The 22,917-nt window shown below is 45.8% G+C and overlaps 1 protein-coding gene across 1 annotated transcript in view; it reads right to left on the bottom strand.

Moving 5' to 3' along the window:
* Positions 1-7,912: 7,912 nt before the first annotated feature.
* The window catches only part of VEGFC (vascular endothelial growth factor C), a 74,841-nt gene continuing 59,836 nt past the window's right edge, over positions 7,913-22,917 (bottom strand). The window contains exons 4-7 of the mRNA XM_036458201.2: positions 18,255-18,406; positions 13,812-13,918; positions 12,969-13,302; positions 7,913-8,405 (exon numbers count right to left, since the gene is read on the bottom strand). Coding sequence (XP_036314094.1) covers positions 8,291-8,405; positions 12,969-13,302; positions 13,812-13,918; positions 18,255-18,406 — 708 coding nt within the window. The 3' untranslated portion in view covers positions 7,913-8,290. The remainder of the gene's footprint in view (positions 8,406-12,968; positions 13,303-13,811; positions 13,919-18,254; positions 18,407-22,917) is intronic.

Here is a 22,917-nt window from a genome sequence, read left to right as displayed (position 1 = left end):
AACAGAATAATTTTTTTTTCAGATTGCTTTGTAAGTGACTTTAGTTTCTCAGTCCCCTTGGATGTAATAAAAATTCCAAAATATACAAAGCATTGCATGCTTTGTACAAGGAAGGACACCAATATCCAATGCCAATGACAAGATCTTGTTACTATAACGACAGCCTAGAGGGTCATGTACATAAAAAAGGAAATTATAATTAAAGCATGCTTAATGATCCTTAACCCCTTAGATTAATCAACCACCCACTAGAGTTCAGTTTATTTGTAGAAGTCTTTTCCAATTCCAATACATTCCAGTCTTCAGACACACATTATACCAGAAGCAGAGGCTTAAGACCCTTATCATTTCCAGGTCTTTGAACTTGGACCAATAAGCACCTCATACATTCCATACCTATTGCCAAAGTTAATGCCAATGGTCTAATCAAAATTTGTATGGATGAGTGTTTTGCTTCAAGACCAGCTTATTTCCCCAATGTGTCATTACAGGAGAGAGTATTATAAGACTAGAGTAAAATAAAAGTTGTCACCTGAAAGTTGAAGTTTGTTAATAACATTTAGACTTACTTGGGGTTTGTACTATATGAAGGATGCTCTATATTTTTACTAACACTAGAGTCCTGATTTACTTTTAATTTGCCTATTAGCATTTTTTAAATTACATATTTACACACTCTTTGGCCAGGAGATTTCTATAGTTTTACTTTAAAATTATTATCTCCTCTCCTCTAAGCTCTTATAATTCTACACTTTAAACTTTAACATTTTGAGCAAACTGTTTTTTTTTTAATTTATTGATTAAGGTGCTACATATGTGTCCTTATTCCCCATTATCCTCTCCTAGCCCCCCTACTCATGCCCTCACCCCCTTGTTGTCTGTGTCCATTGGTTAGGCTTATATGCATTGAACAAACTGTGTTTTGAACCACACTGAGCCTTCTGTTGTTCATCTCTTAGAAAAGGTGCTCAGATTTTAGTACATCTGTATAAATGTATTTCCTTTCGAGGACAGGAAGAATAAAAAGTTAAATTCAAATCTGCTAGAAATGAGTCAGAGTGCCAACATCTCTGGTTCTGAGGAGTGGTATTTTTCCTCCAACGGCCAGTCAATCTGATCTCACAAGAAAGCTACGTGTTAAGGACCTGGTGTGGCCTCCTGTCCAGGGACACGGTCCAGGGACACGGTCCAGGGACACGGTCGTGACATTTCCCAGACCATGTTGTCTTTCCCAAATGCGGGGAAATTCTCTACCAGTTAATGTTTGACAAGCGCTGACTTTCACTGACTTTCTAAGATTTTTTTTTGAGGAAAGTGCATTTTCTTAAAAATGAAAGCAATTCTTGCCAAAATAGTATGGGGAATTCTTAACCAAGTAGACTTATTTGTAGCTTAATGTTATTATTCAAATGCATCTTAATTTTTTTCCAAATGTTTCATTTTTCATTCTGTCTGTATTTCTTTATTTATTTTTTTACAAAACATTTACGGTGTTCAAAGTGCCCTTCATTCTCAGAATACTGACAGTTGATCTCTCAGAACTTTGCTGTGATTTGTAAGTGAGGCTGAATTTCTGAATTTAACTTTTACTCAAGTTGAAAAGAGGATTTGGCATTTGAAACTACCAAACCAGGATGATTGAAATTACTTCTAGAGGATTTTTTTTGTGTGGATCACACATGAATTTAACGTGGACACATTTGCCAATCGTTCAATCAGCAACCAAAATATTGACTACTCTGAAAACAACACTGTGGCTTTGCCTCTGGGTCGCCCGTAGAATCTCAGTGCTGACTGGGCTGATCCGCTTCTAGCTTTTGCTTGGAAAATCCCTCGGCAGCCAGTTATCCCCAGGTGTCTCCTGCCCGTTTGACGACCATCCTGTAATGTCTGAGAGCACCAGGCATCTGGCCAGCAGGAGCTTGTGACACTATGCAGAACCTCGATATACCATCTAGGAGGCAGATAACGGGAAGACCCAAGTCATGAGTGAAATCTGGCTTCTATCGATATATTCAGCCATCTTACCATTTTTCACACCCAGCTCAGTTAGGCTGTCTTTCACCTCCCTCTCAGGTGGAGTTTCGGGTGTAGCTGGGCTGTGTGGAACTGATCGCTCTCTCTGCAGATCTCGGTTACTTTTCCCTCCATCCACACACAACCCTGCTCAGGGGCACGGTTTGCCTTGAAATAAATATTTCATTTGATCTCAAAGCATTTGAATCAGAGCCAGCTCATTCTTAACAATGAACATTTGTCAATGGAGAGGGGGCTGCTATGTATCGATACTAAATTGTGTCCCCTCCACATCCACATGGTGAAGCCCTCACCCCCGATGTCCCCACATTTAGAAAGAGGGCCTTTAGGGAAGCCACGGGGGTCCAGTGAGGTCCTAAGAGCGGGGTTCTGATTCAAAGGGGCGGTGGCCTTATAGGAGGTGGAGATACAGAGATCTGGTTCCCAGCACAGCACAGAGAGAAGACCCGTGAGGACGCAGTGAGAGGGAGAGCTCCCTCACTCTCACCAGAAAACCAGCTCTGCTGGCACCTCCACCTTGGGCTTCCAGCCTCCAGAACGGTGAGGAAATAGCTTGCTGTTGCTTACGCCTGCAGTCTGTGGCATTCTGATATGGCAGCTGACAGGGCAAAGTGTTTGTGAGAGTGAGTTCACACCAGCCCTCTGACAACAACCTGGCTAGTCTAGGTGAGGGCGGCTTCTACTGTGCACAGGTTCCAAGTCCTGGTAAAAACAACGTGGCACGTGGTCCAAGAAGAATGCCGTGGCTCCCGGGGGGAGCTGCTTCTACACCCAGCCCCGAGCGTGGGCCAGCCCGGCTCCTGAGTTCTGTTTCAGCTGTGGCCAAAGGCTGTCAATTGGGTGTAATTAAAAAACACAGGAAACCTGGATGAAAACCTACCTGCATTTCTGGTTTCCCCGCAAGTTCTCTGCAGAGCATTCTTTAGCCAGGGCTCTGCATGGGGGTGCTGTCCCCACCTGCCGACAGCTCGGTCCCCTCCCTGGTGTGGCCGTGGGTCGGCTCCCAGGTCAGGCAGAGGCACGGGCATGCCCCTGGATTCTGTGAGTCCGCACCCCTGCTGCGCCTGTGGGAGATGTGGCTTCTGCAGAGAGCGAGAGCCTGTCCAGGCCGTTCTAGAGGGCAAACATCATGTCTCAGAACATTTGGGAAGAGTTTTCAGAGGGCCTTTTAAAAAGTAAACCCTTTCCCCCTCGATGTCTTGCCATAGAACAGATCCGATCAGGCAGTGGGGTGGGATGAGGAGGGAAGGCCAGGACCGGCCTGGACGCTGCGGACACACAGGGTGCCGCTGGGGAGGAGGAGGGAGGTGCCACGACCATCCCCTGCCCGCGCTGTCCCGTGGGCGCTGCCTGTCTCAGGAGAAGCCGTTAGCAGTTCAGGGCAACCGGTGCTTTTCCATAAACATGAGACACCGGCGGCTGCAGCCTCTAGAGTAGGGGTGTCGAACTCAATCAGAGAAGGGGCCAAAATCTAAAATCCAGCCTAAATCGCGGGCCGAATGGTTTACTGAACAGTCATAAACTGTCATTGTGATGGAAACGCAGCGGAGTGCAGTGATGACAGCGCGGTGCAGGCCACATTGCAAGGCCTGGCGGGACGGATTTGGCCCGCGGGCCTTGTGTTTGACACATGTGCTCTAGAGCAGTGTTTCCCAACCTTCTCTCATGATGAGAATCACCTGGTGGAGTTGTTAAAACACAGATTCCTGAATACCAACTAAGAAGTGCTAAACTAGAATTTTTGAGAACATATAGGTAAAATTGCATACCTAACTTAGTGCTCTGTATATAAAATCTGTCTTAGAGCACTAGTTAAGTATACAATTTTACCTATATGTTCCCAAAAATTCTAGTTTAGCACTTCTTAGTTGGGATTCAGGAATCTGTGTTTTAACAACTCCACCAGGTGATTCTCATCATGAGAGAAGGTTGGGAAACACTGCTCTAGAGACGCCGTAGGCCTCACGGGAATTCCTGGAGCTGTCTCAGGTGCGGCCTGTGGGCGTCTGGCTTCCCCAGAGACCAGATGGGGTGAGCCACCCTCTGGGTGAAGGCAGACTTCTCATTCCTGTGCCCTGCAGGGCGTCTCATGTCACCCCCCCCCCCCAAGGCAGCAGGGAGAGCAGAGCTGGCCGTTTTGTTGTCTCACACCCAGGCCACACCAGTCCTGTCACGTAGGGGAAATCCCCATGACGTGGCCGTGTGATCCGAAGTGGCCGATGAGGCATCGGCTTACATGTAGGGATGAGGACATTCTTTGTTTCTCCAAGACCTTCTCCAGAGCAGCAGACCCCTGCGGGAATGGCGGTGACCGGCGTGGCATGCAGAGTCCACGGCCGCGGCAAATGCCGCCCAGGGTCTTACGTCAGGGCTCCCCTTGACCTTTCAGACGACGGCCTGGCATTTGCTGATTACCATCCTCCCGGGCAAGGAAGGGCTGGGCAGGACACGAGCTCCTGTCTTTGCCACTCGGGCCATGGACTGCAGAGATGCCCCCCTCCACGCCCAGACTGGCCTCACCTCCCCCCCCAACCTCCCCAGCCCCACCAGGTCCCAACAGGTCAGGGACACCTTCATCTTTTCTTTAAAATTCCAGTGGGCCTGCTTTTCCTCTCGATTCCCCTCCTGACCTTTTCTTATTTTTTCCCCGTTCTTTCTTCCTGTTTCCACCTTGTCTTCATTCCTTTCCCTCCTTTCTGTTTCCCTCCTGCCTCGTTAGCGTGTCCCAAGGCGAGTCTATGACCCCTCATTTCCTGGGTGCCCTATGAAACGCAAATATCAAAATCAGGAGAGGCTGCCCTAAGCTGGGCATAGAATGGGGGAAGCGGTTCCTCCCAGGCCTGTCTGCTTCCTGGGACAGCCTATCCTTGAGCAGTGACAGTACAAATATTGTTTGTTTTTAAAAAATATATATTTATTTTATTGATTTCAGAGAGGAAGGGAGAGGGAGACAGAAACACCAATGATAAGAGAGAATCATCGATTGGCTGCCTTCTGCACAACCCCCACTGGGGATTGAACCAGCAACCTGGGCATGTGCCCTTGGCCAGGATCCAACCCGGGACACCCCCTCCCCTCCTCCACAGGCCAACATTCTATCCACTGAGCCAAACCGACGAGGGCAGTACAAATATTGTTGACAGGGAATTGGGAATAGGAGAGAGTAGAGGTTAAAGGTCATTGTTCAAGATTTGTAAGAGATGAAGAGAGAACAGCAGCACCTGAGGGTGTGGTGGGGGCTGTCAGAGAAAGGAGCGTGGGCGTGCGGAGGGCTCAGCTGTGCACATGACCTTGGGCTCTGGGAAGGCTCCAGGCCAAGTCCTCACCGATGTGACACTGACTCCCAAGAGGAGGGTTTGGTGGGTTTTTCCACACTGACTGGCCCTGTCAGCCACCCAGCTGATTCCTAATGATATCCTCAAGACAGAACTCCCACTTAATTGAAATCTTTTCATTGAAATAGAGCAAAATTAAGCTTTAAACAGATTGAGAAAATGTGCAGCTGCCTAAAAATGATGGGAAAAATGTCACAGCCTTCACAATGCATCAGAGTGACGTCCTGTCTAGAAGGTCAACACTTTGTGTGCAAAAAGTTAAGTGTTTGAGGCGATTTTGAAGGTTCTTATGCAGCTTCTCATCACTTTGTGAATTTAAAGGATGTTTTTAACGGTGTTTCACCATCCTTCCCATCGGATTGATAGTTACTGTGTCAGAGTGGACAGTCACGTCTCTTCAAGCCTGATGCGTGGTCAGCCCGGTGGGTGAGCTCCTGGCTGCCTCCGCACCTGCCTCTGTTCTCAGCTGGTGTGGACCCTAAGCTGGGAGTGGACCCCAGGCCGGGAGTGGACACGCATGCCTTCCCAAACACCGCTCTGAGCTGCATAATGAAGAGAAGAGCGAGCGAGAAGCTCTGGTTTACAGGTTCCCAAACCCTCAACCCTCCAACCACTCATGCAAATGAACAGATATTCCCATTTAAGATAAACCCCATACACGAAAGTCAAGGTCAGAGAAAGCCAGTGTTTACATTATCAAATGTCACTGGCTTCCTCAAACAGGGTTCTGGGTGTGCTGAAGGCATTTTTTCTTGATACAATAATTGGATTTATTTAGAACTTTCCAGAACTCATCCACATAAAAACCAGACTCGCCAATGCCTCTCTTCCACCCTAGCAAAGTGATGCGCTATGCTCATCTCCAGTTCAGAAGGCAAAGTCCCTACACAGGGCCCCTTGAAAAATCTGCCAGTGAAAGCGCAAAAGGGTAGCACCCGTAAGGGATGGACACAGGCCTTCCTCACCTGGGAGTGTCGTGACCCCTGGCCAAGCCCTCCAGCAGCGGCTCCAGCTCAGCCCACCTGCGCTTCTGCTGTCCTCCCCCAATCCCTCGGGACTGGTCCTCCCGACCAGGGTCTCCTCTCCAGCCAGACCAGAGCGCGGCCTGTGCCTCACACCCAGGAATGCCAGTGGATCCATTCCGTGGCCGCCACCCACCCTCTGCAGGGAGTCAGTGTGCATGCAGAGAGCACAGCTATTTTTAGAAATTCTAAGACTGGGATCTGTTTCATTCCATCCGTCAGCCAATGTCAAAACCCCTTTCCAAAAAAAAAAAAAAAAAAAAAAAAAAATCTGGAAGCCAGAGCTTACACAACCGCTTAAAAAAATATCTTTTCCCCTGAGTCTTTCTAGCTAAGGACACAGCATGAGGTTTCCGGGCCACAGTTCTGTGGACAGACTTCCCAAGACCCCGGTGTAGTCCCTGATGCTCAGTGCCTTCTGTCTTCATCCTGCAGATGCCCAGGCTGGGGCTGGGGGCTCGAGGCTCGTGTGTAGAATCTTTCAGCTTCTGCTGAGGCAGTCAGTCTTGCTGATGGTCCAGCTTTCTCTCCGGCCCCCCTCTCCAGCTGGCACCACACAATGCAGTTGTTACAGTGGAGGGAGGTGAGGTTTGGATGGTCCATATAACGTGGCCCGATCACCACCCGCAATGTCTTGGCTCTGCCCATGTTCCTTCTGCTTCTGGCCCAAATGGTTACATCTCCAGGGACGAGTGAAATGCCTTTTCCTCTGGCCCGCTTCACGCTTTAATATTTGGCCCAGGGGTTTGCTGGCTTCCCCCTATCTTCTGAGAAACTAATTGTCAACACATAGTTCAGATGACTCTTAAGCTGATAACTTACAACAGCTGTTGTATCGAGTTACAGAGCCTCAGAGGCTCAATCAAACTTATATTTTTCCTGCATTAGTTGAACAATTAATGTATTTAAAGATGTATCCACACTAACCATGACTCACCAGATGCATAGAGAGCTCACCCCCAGAGCTAGGGTTCCAAGGGCCCCGGTGCCTGGACTAACGCCATCACACGGATATGCTAGGCAGACTGCTTTGCTAGAAGGTATGTTCTCTATGGATTCATTTGGTTATAAATTCAAGATAATCACGTGCTAAAATGTTTATCATCGTGAAAATGCTGAGATCAATTGAAATGTAATAGCAACTGTTACTGTGTGGACGTTTCTCTGGTAGGCTCAGGCTTTGTCCCAAGCCCAGTCTGCCATCTGGCTAGAGCACATGTGTCAAACACAAGGCCCGCGGGCCAAATCCGTCCCGCCAGGCCTTGCAATGTGGCCCGCACCTCGCTGTCATCACTGCACTCCGCTGCGTTTCCATCACAATGACAGTTTATGACTGTTCAGTAAACCATTCGGCCCGCGATTTAGGCTGGATTTTAGATTTTGGCCCCTTCTCTGATTGAGTTCGACACCCCTAGGCTAGAGGAAAAGAAAGAGGGTGGGGGTTGAGGGGGGGTGAATGGTCCATAATATCCAATCCTACTTACAACGGAAGATGGTAAACAGACCGAGCTCAGCTGCTTATAATACAATTCTCGTTTTATTTTAAACGTATTTTGCATGATATAAAAATATTGGTCACAGTGAGCTTTACCAATTGTTATTGCTATACACATGGATGCAGAAACAATATTTTTAGTGGAAATAAATTATATAGTCATTTTTTTTTTAAATCACAACAGGAAAACCTCGGCTCCTCGGTCCTTGGCGGAAACCAGTGTTTCTAAGAGGTCTTTGCAGGTGAGCTGGGGCCCGTGTCCGTGACGCTGTCCCCGTGACCCGGGAAACACCCACAGACGCTGTCCCCGTCGCCGCAGCCCCACACGCTCTGTCCGCAGACAGTCTTTAGGGGGAGCACAGTCCTCCACGGGGGAAGCGGGGTGCCGGGGGGCTGCCCGCTCAGTTGCCGTGCGGCCTCTTCCAGTACGCGGGCACACAGCGGCACACCTCCTCGCTGAACGCCAGGCCCGGCTCGCAGCCCCGCGGCCGGTTCGTGCACGGCCGCCGGTAACAGCTGCGGAGACAGACAGAAAGACACACACTCCGGTTAGAGACCATGCGAGGAGGGAGAGCCCTCCGGTTCACAGCCGCACAGCACTGCACGGAGGGGCCTGGGAAATGTGATCCTGAGTGAAAGAGGCCAAACTGAGAAAGGCAAATATCACATGATCTCAGCTGTGGAATGGAACGAGCAAAATGAATGGGGCAACAAAGTAAGACCCTAAGCAGGGAGGCATGGAACGGAAGACTGACATGCCTCGATGTGGGGTTGGGGGAAGATTTATGCACTCAAGTGGGGGTTCCTCAGCCTGGCCTGCACCTCTCGCAGTCCAGGAGCCCTCAGGGGATGTCCGATGGATGGCTTGGGCCTGCTCCCCTGGGTATCCTTACAGCTGCCATGGAGATGAGAGAGGCTCCCACCACTACCACTGCACTCGCCAGCCGTGAGCCTGGCTTCTGGCTGAGCCGCGCCCCCCCCCCGGGGGCAGTGCACTGACCACCAGGAGGCAGCTCCTGTGTTGAGCATCTGCCCCCTTCTGGTCAGTGAGCATCATAGCGACCGGTCATTCTGCCGTTCAGTCGATTTCCATATTAGCCTTTCATTATATAGGATATGCATAGCCATGGGCATGTGCAATAGGGTGGGGAAGACCTGGGGCATAGGTAGGAGCTAGGAGGAGGGGGGCAAAGGAGGGGATAGGAGATATCTGTAATACTATCAATAATTGAAATAAATAAATACATAAAAGACCAAGGGGAGGAATCCGTTATGCTACACACACCTTTTGTGTTTTTCTAAATTTTAAATGAGAACGAAGTTACTTATTTGTCATAACATCAGGTTTAGAGGTTTGTACATTGTCAGTTTGTGCTTACACTCACACAGTTTGAGAGGAATGGACCCCCCCACCCCTGACACACAGCATCAGTGTGTCTCGGTGCTGATGTAACAAATGGGACACGGCCTGTAGGGTGTTTTGAAGTGCTGTCTGCTTTGTAGATGAAGAGGAAGTGTTGGAAGTGACTGTTCTGGGAATGCTGATTCAGGATGACTACATCAGCATGAGGCTTCGGGGAACCAGGGCTTTGAAGGGACCCAACCCCACCATCTGCAGGCAGGAGTGTGGTCCTCAGGGCAGCCCCACCCTCACTCCCATCTGCCGGACCAGACCTGCAGCTGCCAGCATGGTGGGGGCTCACCCCACTTACCCCCGCTCCCCACCTCGGCTCCACGTACAAAGGGAGGGACAGTTTCCATGGGGGGGCCCCTCTCTGTCACCCCTAAACTTCCAGTTTCCAGCAGTGGTGAAAAAATTAATGATCCAACAACTAATCCCATCCCGAGCCCTGTTGCTCTGAGGAATAGAGAGGTCTTTGAAGATGTTGGTTTTTTTTGTTTTTTTTTTTGGCATATGAGTTTGCTTAACACGTGGGAATGGGGATGGGTGTCCGGGGAAGAATGCAAATGGCTGGCCATGGAAATCACTGTGCACTGCAGAACACTCCACATGCGATGCTGACGCGATCGCTTCACCTCTTGTGCTTTAGCAAAGGAGGCACATCCAGTTAAAATGTGGTTCTTAAACTTCTAAATACAAATGCAATTTCCTAAGACCACTGTTGTTCTTTAACTGAAAAAGACAGAATTCTCAACGAGCAATGCAAGTTACTGAACAAGGCAGTGGACCAAAGCATGTATATGCTGCCCACCACACTTTGGGAATAAATATTAAGAAAAAGTGGGTGTAAATGTTTTCACAATATAAATTATTATTTTTTTTTGCTACAATATATACATGATACCTGGAATTACACGCTAGAAAAGTGAACATAGGAAGAGTTTCAGTAAATAAAAATCTTTGTGAAGCATGTATGCTATTAAGAGAAATATCGTACAATGATATAAATCTCTTCTAACTTATAAGAATTCTGGAGAAAAAAATATGGTTACTGGTTAGACTTTATAAACATACAAATTTCAGCTTTTTCAATACATACTAATTAGGTTCACTTAGAAGACTCACTATACAAAATGGTTCCATAAGATTTGATATCTATATTCTTCATTTTTAAAATACCCTGGTAACTTGAGTAGAGATATGCAAGTAAAATTTCAATATAGTTATTGCTTAAAATATTCTAAAGAGAAAAAAATGGTTCCAGTAAGGTATTCTGAAACATAATGAAAAAATATGTCATCAATTGTATCTGTAGATTCACTAAATCTCCTTATGCAGCAGCTAAAATGCTAGTGTAGACCGATCTTCAAATATAACAGAAAATGAGAGCACAGAGCCTTTGAGAACAAAAAGATGGACACTGCAATTACTGAGGAAGAGATACTGATGAACATCAATGCAGAGACGCAACTGTGAATAGATGGGATGAGAGCATCGAGTCTGTGCATAGCCATCCCTGAAAGGGCGTCAGCACCGTCTGGGAAGAGTGGATGAAAGAGGAGAAGAGAAGCACTGAAGGTGATGAAGAGCAAACATCTGAAACTCAGAGACGCCAGGAAAGGGCAATGTAATGTCAGCCAAAGAAGGAAGAGAGCTTAAAGAAGAGCTATAGAAGGGCCGCTTCCAGAAAGACTGAACTGTCCAGTGCATCTGGCAACCAAGATTGTACTGATACCTTAAACAGAAACCTATAGTGGAATTCTTGGGCACAAACCCCATTAGTTGGTTGAAAATTCAGAGATGGCCCAGCCGGCATGGCTCAGTGGTTGAGCATCAATCTATGAACCAGGAGGTCACGGTTCAATTCCCGGTCAGGGCACATGCCTGGGCTGCAGGCTCGATCCTCGGTGTGGGGCATGCAAGAGGCAGCTGATTAATAATTCTAGCTCATCACTGATGTTTCTATCTCTCTCTCCGTCTTCCTTCCTCTCTGAAATCAATAAAAATATATTAAAAAAATAAAAAAATAAAATCCAGAGATAAAAGAGGTGACAGTGTGGTTAGAGAGGCTGGGGACTGGAGGGGTGGCTAAAATATATAGCGATGGCAAGAGACGAGATAATGGGTCATGAGCACACAATGGAATATACAGGTGACATGTTATACACTTGAAACCTATATGATATTATTAACCAACATCACACCAATAAATGTAATAATTCAAGTTTTTTTAAAAATATTTTATTGATATTTCACAGAGAGGAGGAAGGGAGAGAGGCAGAGAGCTAGAAATGCCGAAGAGAGAAACATCGACCAGCTGCCTCTAACACACCCCCTACCGGGGATGTGCCTGCAACCAATGTACATGCCCTTGACCGGAATCAAACCTGGGACCTTTCAGTCTGCAGACTCTACCACTGAGCCAAACAGGCTTCGGCTAATTCAAGTTTTAATAAAAGAAAGAAGTGGACCCGAATAGGGAAGACCTAGTCTTAAGCATCTCTGGCAAGGAGGACAGGTCTCGGTGGCTAACATGATCTCTGCACACACACGCTGAGAAGATAGAAGGCATTTGGGAGCTTTTATAACTTGAGCAGAAAGGACAACAGAGTTCAGGTGTAAAGGTCAAGAAGAGAGAGGCATGATGGGTGAAGCAATGCTGAAGGAACAGGGACAACATGTCGAACATGGAATCTGGCTTCAGTAGCCGACCACCTTATTCTCAGGAAAGAGAGGACCACATTCAGAACTCACACCGACAAGATTCGGGTCCAAAAGCCTCATTTTTTTATTTTTTATTTTTTGTGAAGAGGGAGCAGATTTAAGGAAGAAGTCCTGAGTAAGCTCTAACAGCATATTAATTTACTTCTCTAATTCCATTAAACACTTAGCTTCACTATTTTTATGCCTAGATACAATTCTACAGTAATTCTCAATGTCTTGTCCTTTGTAAGTTTTAGATGCTATTTTCTGCACGTAGAACAGTTGTCTTAAGTCACATCTGATGGAATCGTAATTGTGGTGGAGGCAGGTGTGCATGTCCGGCTGTATGTTTTTTGTTGTTTTTAATCCTCACCTGAGGACATTTTTTTCTACTGATTTTTAAAGAGAGTGGAAGGGAGGTAGTGAGAGATGGAGGGAGGAAGGAAGGGAGGGAGGGAGAGAGTGAGGGAAGGGGGGAAGGAAAAAGGGAAGTAGGGAAGGATGGAAGGAGAAACATTGATGTGAGAGAGACACATATATGGGTTATCTCCTACACATGCACCTAGGAGGCCAGGGGTCAAACCTGTAACCCAAGTGCATGCCCTTGACTGGGAATCAAACCCAAGACCCTTTGGTGCAGCAGCCGATGCTCTAACCACTGAGGTCACCAGCCAGGGCCTGGCTGAATCTGGAAAATAACTGCCCTATGCACCTGTCCAGCTCGGGTGGAGAGCCACCACCTCAGCTTCTGGGACAAGGACTCCGTGCACTGAACTTGGATCTGGTGTGCAGTCCCAGGCCTCCTTTCTGGCCTTGAAAGTGTGGCATTGGTTGGACACTCCCAGAACGACTCTTCCCGAATGTACTGGTTCCGCGCTAGCCACCGCAGCTGCTGTGAGTGCTGAGAACACTGCGTTCAGTGGAGGAAACATTCTCAGGAAGAGGAACACCCAGGGCTCATGGGGACCGCTCACCTGCACGTCTGAGGCTGGAACTTCTTCCCCTTGAGGAAGCACTTCTGGGGGCTCTCTGCGCACTCGCAGGCGCACCGGGCCGGGTTGAGGGGCTGGCTCCTGGGGCAGGCCCTCCTGCACACGCACTGGCACGTGCTCTCGTCGAACTCCCGGTGGGGCCCGCACGCACCGGGCGAGAGCTTGTTTCTGCACACGCACTGGCACGCGTCCCTGTCCAGCTCCCGGTGCGGCCCGCAGCTGGCTGGCCGCAGCCCCCCTCTGCACACGCACTGGCACGTCTCCTCGTCCAGCTCCTTGTTGGGGCCACAGACGTCGTGGAAGCCGTCAGCCGCGTCTAGACAAGCGGGCGGGACATGGTTACTGCACCTCACTCTGGCTGGGGGGGGGAGTGAAGCAGTAAAAGCATCTTCCCTGACATGTCCATCACAGGGCTGTGCACGGACATGGGTGTTCCCGTGTAGAAGCAGTCAGGGCACAGACATGGGTGTTCCTGTGGAGGAGCGGTCAGGGCACAGACATGGGTGTTCCTGTGGAGGAGCGGTCAGGGCACAGACATGGGTGTTCCTGTGGAGGAGCGGTCAGGGCACAGACATGGGTGTTCCTGTGTGGGAGCGGTCAGGGCACAGACATGGGTGTTCCTGTGTGGGAGCGGTCAGGGCACAGACATGGGTGTTCCTGTGGAGGAGCGGTCAGTGCAACCCCGATGGGAGGCAAGCGAGGGCCTGTCGTTAGCGAGATGGTGCAGGCTCTCAGGACCTGAGCCTGGTGCGTGTGGGTCTGATGGGAAAGTGTGTGCCTACCACACAGAGCCTGGCACCCAGTCACCAGCCACCACGCCCTTACCGTCTCCCGCTTCGGCGGCGAACATGAAGTCGTGCGGAGCCAGGCACCTACAGACGTGGCTGCTCCACGTGTGGTTGGCGGGGCAGGTCTGGTTGTCAGCCTGGCACCTGGGGGAGACAGAGACCGGGCGGCGTTAGCATCATGGGCACGGAGACAGGGCCATCGCATTCCTAGCCTAAGTATCCCGTCAACACATGCGTGTAAGAGCGCTCCACAGTGATGCCAGGGCATGGGGAATGACATGTGGACGTGCCCTCTCACACCACCCCTACCCGCAGGGGCTGTGGCATCCCCACTCCGGAGGGGACCACAGTGAGGGGGCAGGTTTGACTCCCTCCAGGCTTCCCTCTCTTTAAGGCGATACCCTGGTCTGTGCCATCACACAGCGCTCTCACGTGTGCAAACATGGGACAAGGCCTCTTCCTCCAAATGGCCCTTCCACTAAACAGCAACCCTCGGCAGGCAGGCCGTGACGGTCTGCTCTTTTGTCTGTGGAGGCTACGCAGGGTCCATGTAAAGATTATTATTATTGATTTTATTGGTCCCCCGTGGATAGCCGTGGGAGTGGCTGCCGCCTCAGCCTTTGCCAACAAGCCCCCAGGAAGCATTCTGTTGCCCCGGCCTGGCTGACTGCTTCTGGAAGCACCGATGCCCACACCGACAAGGTCCATTCGTGCAAAATTCCACTCTACTCCCCACCACAAAAGCAGCTGCAACCATGGGTTTTGTGGTGTTCGTCTTCCCTCCCCTCCTTCCATCTTGTTTGTTTTGCTGAAAGTTAACCAGCATGAAGTTCTTCTTCTTAGCTTTTATGACTTTGGAGTTTCCTTTTGCAAATAAAAGGAAGGAAGTAGGTAGGTGTGTATACATGTATATATATGTATGCTTATATTTTATCTCATTCTCTTACACAGATGATATCCTCCCGTGGATTCCAAACCTTGATTTTTCACTTAACACTGCTTCCTGGAGAATGTTACACCTTCATAGTAGTTTCAGGTATTCCCGAGAGCAAGTCTCTGTTCATTATGTATTTTTGTTGCTATTTTGTAAGCTAATCACAAGCATATATTGATGCACGTAAAAGTTAGACAGTGCTTATCCATTTTCTAAAACAGTCTCATTGGTTTTTTTAAATATCTTTTATTGATTTTTTTACAGAGAAGAAGAGAGAGAGATAGAGAGTTAGAAATATTAATGAGAGAGAATCACTGATCAGCTGCAAAACCAAGGTACATGCCCTTGACTGGAATCAAACCTGGGACCTTTCAGTCTGCAGGCTGACGCTCTATCCACTGAGCCAAACTGGTTTCAGCTCGTTGTTGTTTTTATTTATCTCTTTATTAAAAACTTGAGTGTTCCTCCATCAGATAAGACAGCAGTTATGTTTATATAACAGCAACGCAATTAATCCTGGTTGAACCAAGCTCAGATCACTCTTCTGTAAGTGCAAATCAGTCTATGATGGCCATGTTGCCTCAGTGTTAACGGGTTTAAGTGGCACATCCCATGTTGGCACAGTGCTGTGGGGTCGCAGCTAGAACTTGCCAACGTGTGCTTGAAGCTGCCATGACCTCAGCCACCATGTTCCCAGCTAGTAGTTGTAAGCCGGTCGTGGGTCATAAAATTAACCACATGACTTGGGGAAATGCATTTTTTAATGTAAAAGAAAGGCATGTAATAAAATAGAAATGAGTAGAGTTCATGTGATATTGTTTTCAGCAATTACATTTCAATTATATATATATATTAATGTAAGTAATGCACATATACAAATATATATGTGTGAATATTAATATACAACCTCTCATACACACAACTTCCCTTCTCCCATGTGTGTGGTATGTGTATGTGTGTGTGTGTGTGTGTGTGTGTGTGTGTATGCATGTCTGTGGTTGCAATGTCAACTATATTTGTTTTTAGTCACAGTTGGAAAAGTGACAAAATACCTACTTACGCTATTTAAGCAGCACCAAGAGGTGTCAGAATAATCCAGATCACTATCCCAAGAGAGACTAGTAAATGGCGAGATTGCCAGCTGCAGGCACATGTATTACTGTGTCTGTGCTTAGTTTTAAAAATGGATACACAATTGTTCACCCCAAGTGGGTACAAAAACAAAAAAACAATTTCCTAGCATATAGTAGGGAAAACATAGTTTTCTCTATAATATTCCAACATCTTAAAAAATAGAAACTCGAAAGTATGGACTGAGTGTAGAAACTAATGTAGGCATAACTGTAGAAATATGTTTCTGGGAATGTCATACAAAGCAAGGAATCAAGTCTGACAGAATTAAATAGAGATTTCATATGATCTGGCTTCATTAACCCTTCAGTTTTTGTGCATTTATGTTGAATAAATATACAGCCTTCAGAATAACACTCAGTTATGTTCTGTCTCAAACACTGTGCCCACTTAGACTTTATATTGCTAATTATGGTTTGCTCAAAGTGAATATTTTAATTTCTAATACTCTTAAAATTTAAATTTCTGGGACAATATGACTTCTGAAGCTACTAAAAATAAAAAACTACTACTTATCAATGTGAACACATATTTCCAAGTTGAAACTTGAAATTCTGCTACATACGACTTAATGAAAGAAACACACATTTGGGTGAAATACATTTTCATAATTTCCTAGAAAGGTTATTTAAAAGTGAGTAGCAACTGCTTAGCATATAAAGCTTCTCATGGGAAAATAATTAGAGACACAATTCCCAAAAATATTGTCATTTTAGAAGAAAAGGCAATGATTTCACGGTGGACAGGTTTAGCACCATCATATCTCATTTATCTTCATCTCTAGAGCATTTTAGTTCTATTGAAACTGCAAGTTATGAATATTAATGGGTGAACATATCAACATGTTTACAAATTAGTTTGCAATCACTGGGAAAGAGGGTCTAAGCTGAGAATCGTAGGGAAATATACGACTTCCCTTTCCTACCCAGGAACACACTAGGCCTAGGCCCGCAGACATCAGTAAGGTTAAGTCCATAAAACCATCGCTGAGAGAAAAAAGGTAATGTCACCATTTTAACAAAAAATGTTACACACTCAGAGCTGTACTGTGTAACCTCTCGTGGCGCATCAACTCACCCCTCTGCCATAAAAACAGAAAAGCACGAGTGGCAACAACATTTTCAGAGGAGGGATTCCCCTGTGCGTGGGGACAAGGAATGGTGACGCAGGCCTGTGGGTTATATCGTAAGTAAATAGCAAAGATATGTTTGTTAAATGTTGGATTGGGGTGGAGGAATAGGTCATTTTTGTTTCTGCTGTCCTGTAATAAGTGTTTGAAATTTTAAATTTAAATAAGTTAAAAATGCAGCCGAGACTGCAAACCCACAGGAATAAACTGACTCCAACCTTGTTCTGCATCTCTAAAGAGCTCCTTGTCAGGTGTGATGTTGGGGAAAGTTACTGAATGTGGATGATTCCGATTTTCAGATCCAGTTGAGAATTGGTCTCTCCTCTCTCGTTGTCTCTCCTACTTTCTCAGACACCCTCCCTCTATGTGCCAGATTATCATTAAATGACAAGGTGATCTTCGCTCCATGTCCTTCAGCTAAAGAGTCAGTCCCTGCCATTCTCGGGCTTTTCCTAACAGTTGATCCTCTCACCACTTCTCTGTCCTTGAACTCTGCTGGCTTTTGTAAGATCATTTGAATTTTGTAATATCTTTCCTCTTTCAGTGTTCATCTCTTCTCTTTCTCAGCCTTCTGCATAGACCACTGCTTCTCCAACAGTTTCTAAATATTGATGTTCCCATGGTTTTATTTTCTCTGCTTACGTCCTGTATTTTCCTTGGTTGGGTTTAGCTCTTCCAATTGCTCTCACCACCAATGACACGCTGGTAGCTACCCACCTTTCTCCCCCCCCCCGCCTCCCCCTATCCAGCTGCCTGCTGAACAGTCGCTTTAATTTCTTCAGATATTGCAAATATTCAAACTACACACATAAAAACTTAACTCTTCTCAAACCCGCCTCCCCATCTTTTGAAATATCATCAGTGCATCTTCTCTCCGTTATGCCACATGCCTAGCTAATAGATATATCATTTATTTTTTGTTTGTTTGTTTTGGACCAAAATCTCATTAAGACTTAAATGTTTTAGCTTGAACATCCTTTGTGAGTTGGCACTCCTAACTTTATGAGTTCTGGATCTACATTTCTGCCAGTTGGATATGAGCGGGAGGTGTGTGATTCCACAGAAACACTTCTTTGGTTTTGTGAGCTGCTGTGTCTAACAAGTGGGCTTCCCTGTTTCAGCTTAATTTTGTTTTCCAGGTGCACTATTACATTTGCCTTCTTTTGTATTTCAATGCAAAGAATACTATAAAAGATTGCACAAAATGGCTTTTAGTAAACTAGTTACTTGAACACAGTTTCCCCTGAGGAGAGGACATGGAGAAGGAAAACTTAATTCATACTCACTGTGGCAGTGTTGCTGGCAGGGAGCGTCTAATAATCGAGTGGACTTGTCTGTAAACATCCAGCTTGGACATGCACCGGCAGGAAGTGTGATTAGCAAAACTGACCGTGACTGGTTTGGGGCCTTGAGAGAGAGGCACTGTAATTTCAAACAACTACAAAGAAGGGACAAAAAGAGAAATGATTATATAGATGCCGGACAGCATGGCATGGCAATCGTTGGAGTCCACAAAGAGTGAGATGAACTCTTCATGAACAGATAGAATGCTGCATAACATCCATATCCTTGATCAATTAATCAATAGGCCCTATGCTTATCGCATGTCACTGTTTCAAAGCATATTAGGATTTTGATCATCAACTAAGGATTATAGAATGGAGATGTCATAGACCAATGTGTTCAAGGAAAAGAACTATTTCAGAGACCTAAATTATTATATATATATATATATATATATATATATATATATATATATATATTGATTGATTCCAGAGATGAAGGGAGAGGGCATGTGCCTTGACCAAGAATCAAACCATGACCTCCTGGTTCATGGGTCAACAATGCTCAACCACTGAGCTGGAGAGACCTAGATTGTTTAAAGGGGTAAGAAAGGGGCACCAATGTCCATTTCATTGTAATGTAAGAGCAAAGCTATTGGCCACCTCAAAACATTTGGCTGAGTCCTACTGTATATAAACTGAATACATAGACAAAAAACACATAGATGAAAAGCTGGTTTTCATTTCAAATCAAATTTCTACCTCAGGGTAGTTGTACATGTATTGAGATCTCTTATAAACGTATTATGTTTAAAAGAAAAAAAACAAAACAAAACAAACAAAAAAAAAACACATTCATGATTTAACACCTAACACTCTGTTTCTGCTGTTTTGACAAAGGTATTAGGAAAAAAATTAATCTTAGAGAAAGGTAGGGCATTTTACGTGACTGTGGGTTGGAGTTTCAACATTTAACTTGACTAACATCTCCTTCAGCGTGCCATGTTTGTGGAGAACTTAAGTTCTCTTGCTTCTACCAAATCAGTGCTTTGAAACATTACGTGAAGCCCAGCGGATTTAAATTCCTCAGGCTCTCATAATCTAAGGATCTTCAGTACCAATGGCAGAGTAAAACCCTGCCCATTGCCTGCTCGATAAGATCAGCGTGCAGTGACTCAACTGCAGGGAACCACGTGTGTGTGGGACTTTTATGGCAATCTGGGCAGCGAGAAGGACATGACATACTCCAGAGCCTCGTGATCTGGCGCCGCCCTGCAAGTTCATACCAACAGCTGAAGATCACTGAGAAGGGTGAGGGAGCAGAGTTAGTTGCCCTGTTGCTCATACTACGGAGAGATGCATTAAAGTGATTTTGGAAGAGTGAAATGCAGAAATATCTCCATTACAAAATGCATGTTTTCTTCACTTGAAATGCATTCATTTCCGATGGCATCTATTTTCTTAGCGTGAGTGCCTCTGGAGGAATGGGCACAAGGTCACACCCAGGCAGGACACTTTTATAGCGACCGCGCTTGTAAGTTGTGTGGATTTGGGAATGCCATCTAACTTTTCAAAGTTTTTTGTTTCTTTAAAAACTAGTAACATGAAGATAATATATTGACCCATTACTTCATGAGACTGTTATAAAATGATATAGGCTGAAGCACGAATGTGCTTTATATATGGAGTGCTGTATAGGTTATAGATGTGGGTGTTTAATTATTTACATATATTCTCAGGATCCTAGATGTTCCCCAGAATACTGTCCATTCTCCATTGATAATTTCAACTCAGGGCCTCTGCGTACCCAGCATTCCAGTTTTGACCAGTTTCTTTTCTAAGAGACATTGGTTCGTGCAGTTGGGCAGAACCTTTGGTTAGGTGACACGTTACACTGGCAGGAACCCTTTGTGCTATGCGTAACTATTTAAAGAAAGCTAATTCTGTGTCTATCAATGTTACTGTTTTTCTACTTGCATGACATCTGCAGCCCTACATTAATGACCAGAGTGACAAAGGCAACATAAAGTGGCTGAGAAACTAAACCATTTTAACATGGTGCCTATTTAATTTTTATAAATGACTTGAGAGGTGTGCAGCTCAGCTCACAAAGGCCTGGATTTTACATCTAGCAGGTGGATAGGTGTTTGTGCCTGGAGCTTAGGAGAGCCATTAGAAAATCATCCACATTAACATTGGAACTGACGTCTGGGCATCGATAAGATGACCTGATGAGATCCAAGAATGTCTAACCACAGAAAGCTGGGCAGGAGCATTTCAGGGTGGACAAAGGCAGGTGCGCTGGGAAGAGGTGTGACAGGTAGGAAACCAGGCGGGTATTTCTAAGTCCAGGGAAGGCACAGAATGAGAGGAGGGCTTCAAAGGGGCGTGTGTGGTCACAGGCTCCAGTGTCTCTGGGAAATCAAATTCGTCAGGCGAGAGCGGGGACAGCTGGGCACCAGAGTGGCTCTAAGGGCAAGGCAGAGCCGGGGTGGGTGGGCAGGAGCAGCGGCCAGGATGGAGAGACAAGAGGGGCCCCTCAGGACTGGAGGAAAGGGGCTCAGATGGCTCTGGCAACAGGGGACACTTGCCCTGACAGAGTGCATGTAATCCTCGTAGGATCTGTCACTGTCTCGAGTGACACAAGGCACTTGTTAGAGGGAAGGCTCAGACCCGGTCTGAGATAGGGCTGTGTAGAAGAGTTAAGGATGTTTTCCCACTCCTGGACCTCAGGGGCACACATCCTGCTCTCAGTGGTGGTGGCCATTCCAGACGCCACCCTATGTGCCTCCCCAAGAAAGATCCCCGGGTCTGGTACCCGTGATCTCAAGCCACTTCAGCCTCTCCCAGTGGATAATGACCAGTCAGGACCCGTCCAAAGGTACCACCTGTGTGTATTCAGGAACTGGGGTGGTGAGGAATGTTCCAGAGAGATGAAGGTCAGTTAAATGTCCAGGAAGAAAGCATCTTCCAGGAAAAATAAGACTGGCTCTACACTTTCAGAGTTGGCAAACACTCTACTAAGAGGAAAAAGGGACAGGTAAGGAGGCATTAAAAAAAAATCACTGTTTAGAGAAGTTTGTTTTCTTTTTCTTAAACTTGAAGAAATCTTATGCCTTCAAATTACAGGATAGATTGGGAGAAAAATCTACTTATAGTTTAGCTCAGGTTGGCAAACTCATTAGTCAATGGAGCCAAATATCAACAGTACAATGACTGAAATTCCTTTGGAGAGCCAAATTTTTTAAATGTAAACTTCTAGAGCTACTTCTTCAAAATGACTCGCTCAGGCCGTGGTATTTTGTGGAAGAGCCACACTCAAGGGGCCAAAGAGCTGCATGTGGCTCGTAAGCCGCAGTTTGCCGACCACGGGTTTAGCTAATTAAACAACAGGAAAAAATTGTAGTTATTGATATTTCATTCCTCTTGTTTGAGTCTAAGTAGGCAATTGGCCAGCTGGAATAAACAATTTAATCAAAAGGAATAAATAGGTCAAAAATTAAAGTTAAACAAATACATGTTCTTGAAACACTTCTTCTACCTTCAAATTTTGACCTGAGTTTCTCAGGTAGTTCCACTCCCTTCTGGAGTGTCTCGGTATGGGAAACATGTAAGGGGCCAGGGAAGGATGGCTCTAACCAACATAAAAAGTAAAAAAATTGAGTTTTATTCATTTATCACTTTCAGAAAAATGGGGAACACCTAAAAGTGTGCTGTGGGTGAGTTAGCTTACTTGTCCTCTGCTGACTTTGTGCAGAGAAGGGGCCATTTCCCTCCTCCAATGTTATTCCCCACTATTCTTCAGGTGCATTCATTGATTGACATTTTCCCATTTAAAGTGATTAAATATTTCTATTTAATTAAATATTACACTTCTAATAAGTACAGTAACTTGTTCTCTTTACAGAACAAGTTGTGAATTTCATATAGTTCTATTTAATCCCTTCATTACTAAGAATGTCCATGTGCCTTTTCCCCGAGTCAGATAATATGTACTTAAAAATGTAAACTTTTTTGAACTAAAAATATTAATTAGAATCACATTATAAATTCACAGATCCCCCTCCTGAAATAAATCAGTGTATTTTTAAATATCTGGCAGCTTCCCTTCCCCACTAGAGATGTATGAACAACCAAGAACATCATCTCAAGGACAGGCAGATGGTAGGCAGAGCCCCAAATTTGCAGTTTGGTATTCCTGGGCCTTGGAAAAACTGCCCAACGGCCCTGAGCCTCCATTTCTATCTAAAAGAGGGATCATTGGGTGGTGATTTCATTGTTGGGCTATTTGATTTCCCCTCATCCTCCCCATTCGTCTTCAAGATTGAGTTGAATCTTTGGTAGAGGATTACAAATGATTAAGTTTCTGTTTAAAATCATTCCTTGTTTAGTTTTCAATAACTGTTTATTTTTTTAAATATATTTTATTGATTTTTTACAGAGAGGAAGGGAGAGGGATAGAGAATTAGAAACATCGATGAGAGAGAAACATCGATCAGCTGCTTCCTGCACACTTCCTCCTACTGGGGATGTGCCCACAACCAAGTTACATGCCCTTGACCAATCAAAGCTGGGACCCTTCAGTCCATAGGCCGGTGCTCTATCCACTGAGCCAAACTGGTTAGGGCTCAATAACTGTTTACTGAGAACCTAGAAGATGCCAAGC

Source organism: Pipistrellus kuhlii, unplaced genomic scaffold (assembly GCF_014108245.1).
Source record: "Pipistrellus kuhlii isolate mPipKuh1 unplaced genomic scaffold, mPipKuh1.p scaffold_m20_p_3, whole genome shotgun sequence".
NCBI lineage: Eukaryota > Metazoa > Chordata > Mammalia > Chiroptera > Vespertilionidae > Pipistrellus > Pipistrellus kuhlii.
This window is presented reverse-complemented; position numbering and strand designations above follow the sequence as displayed.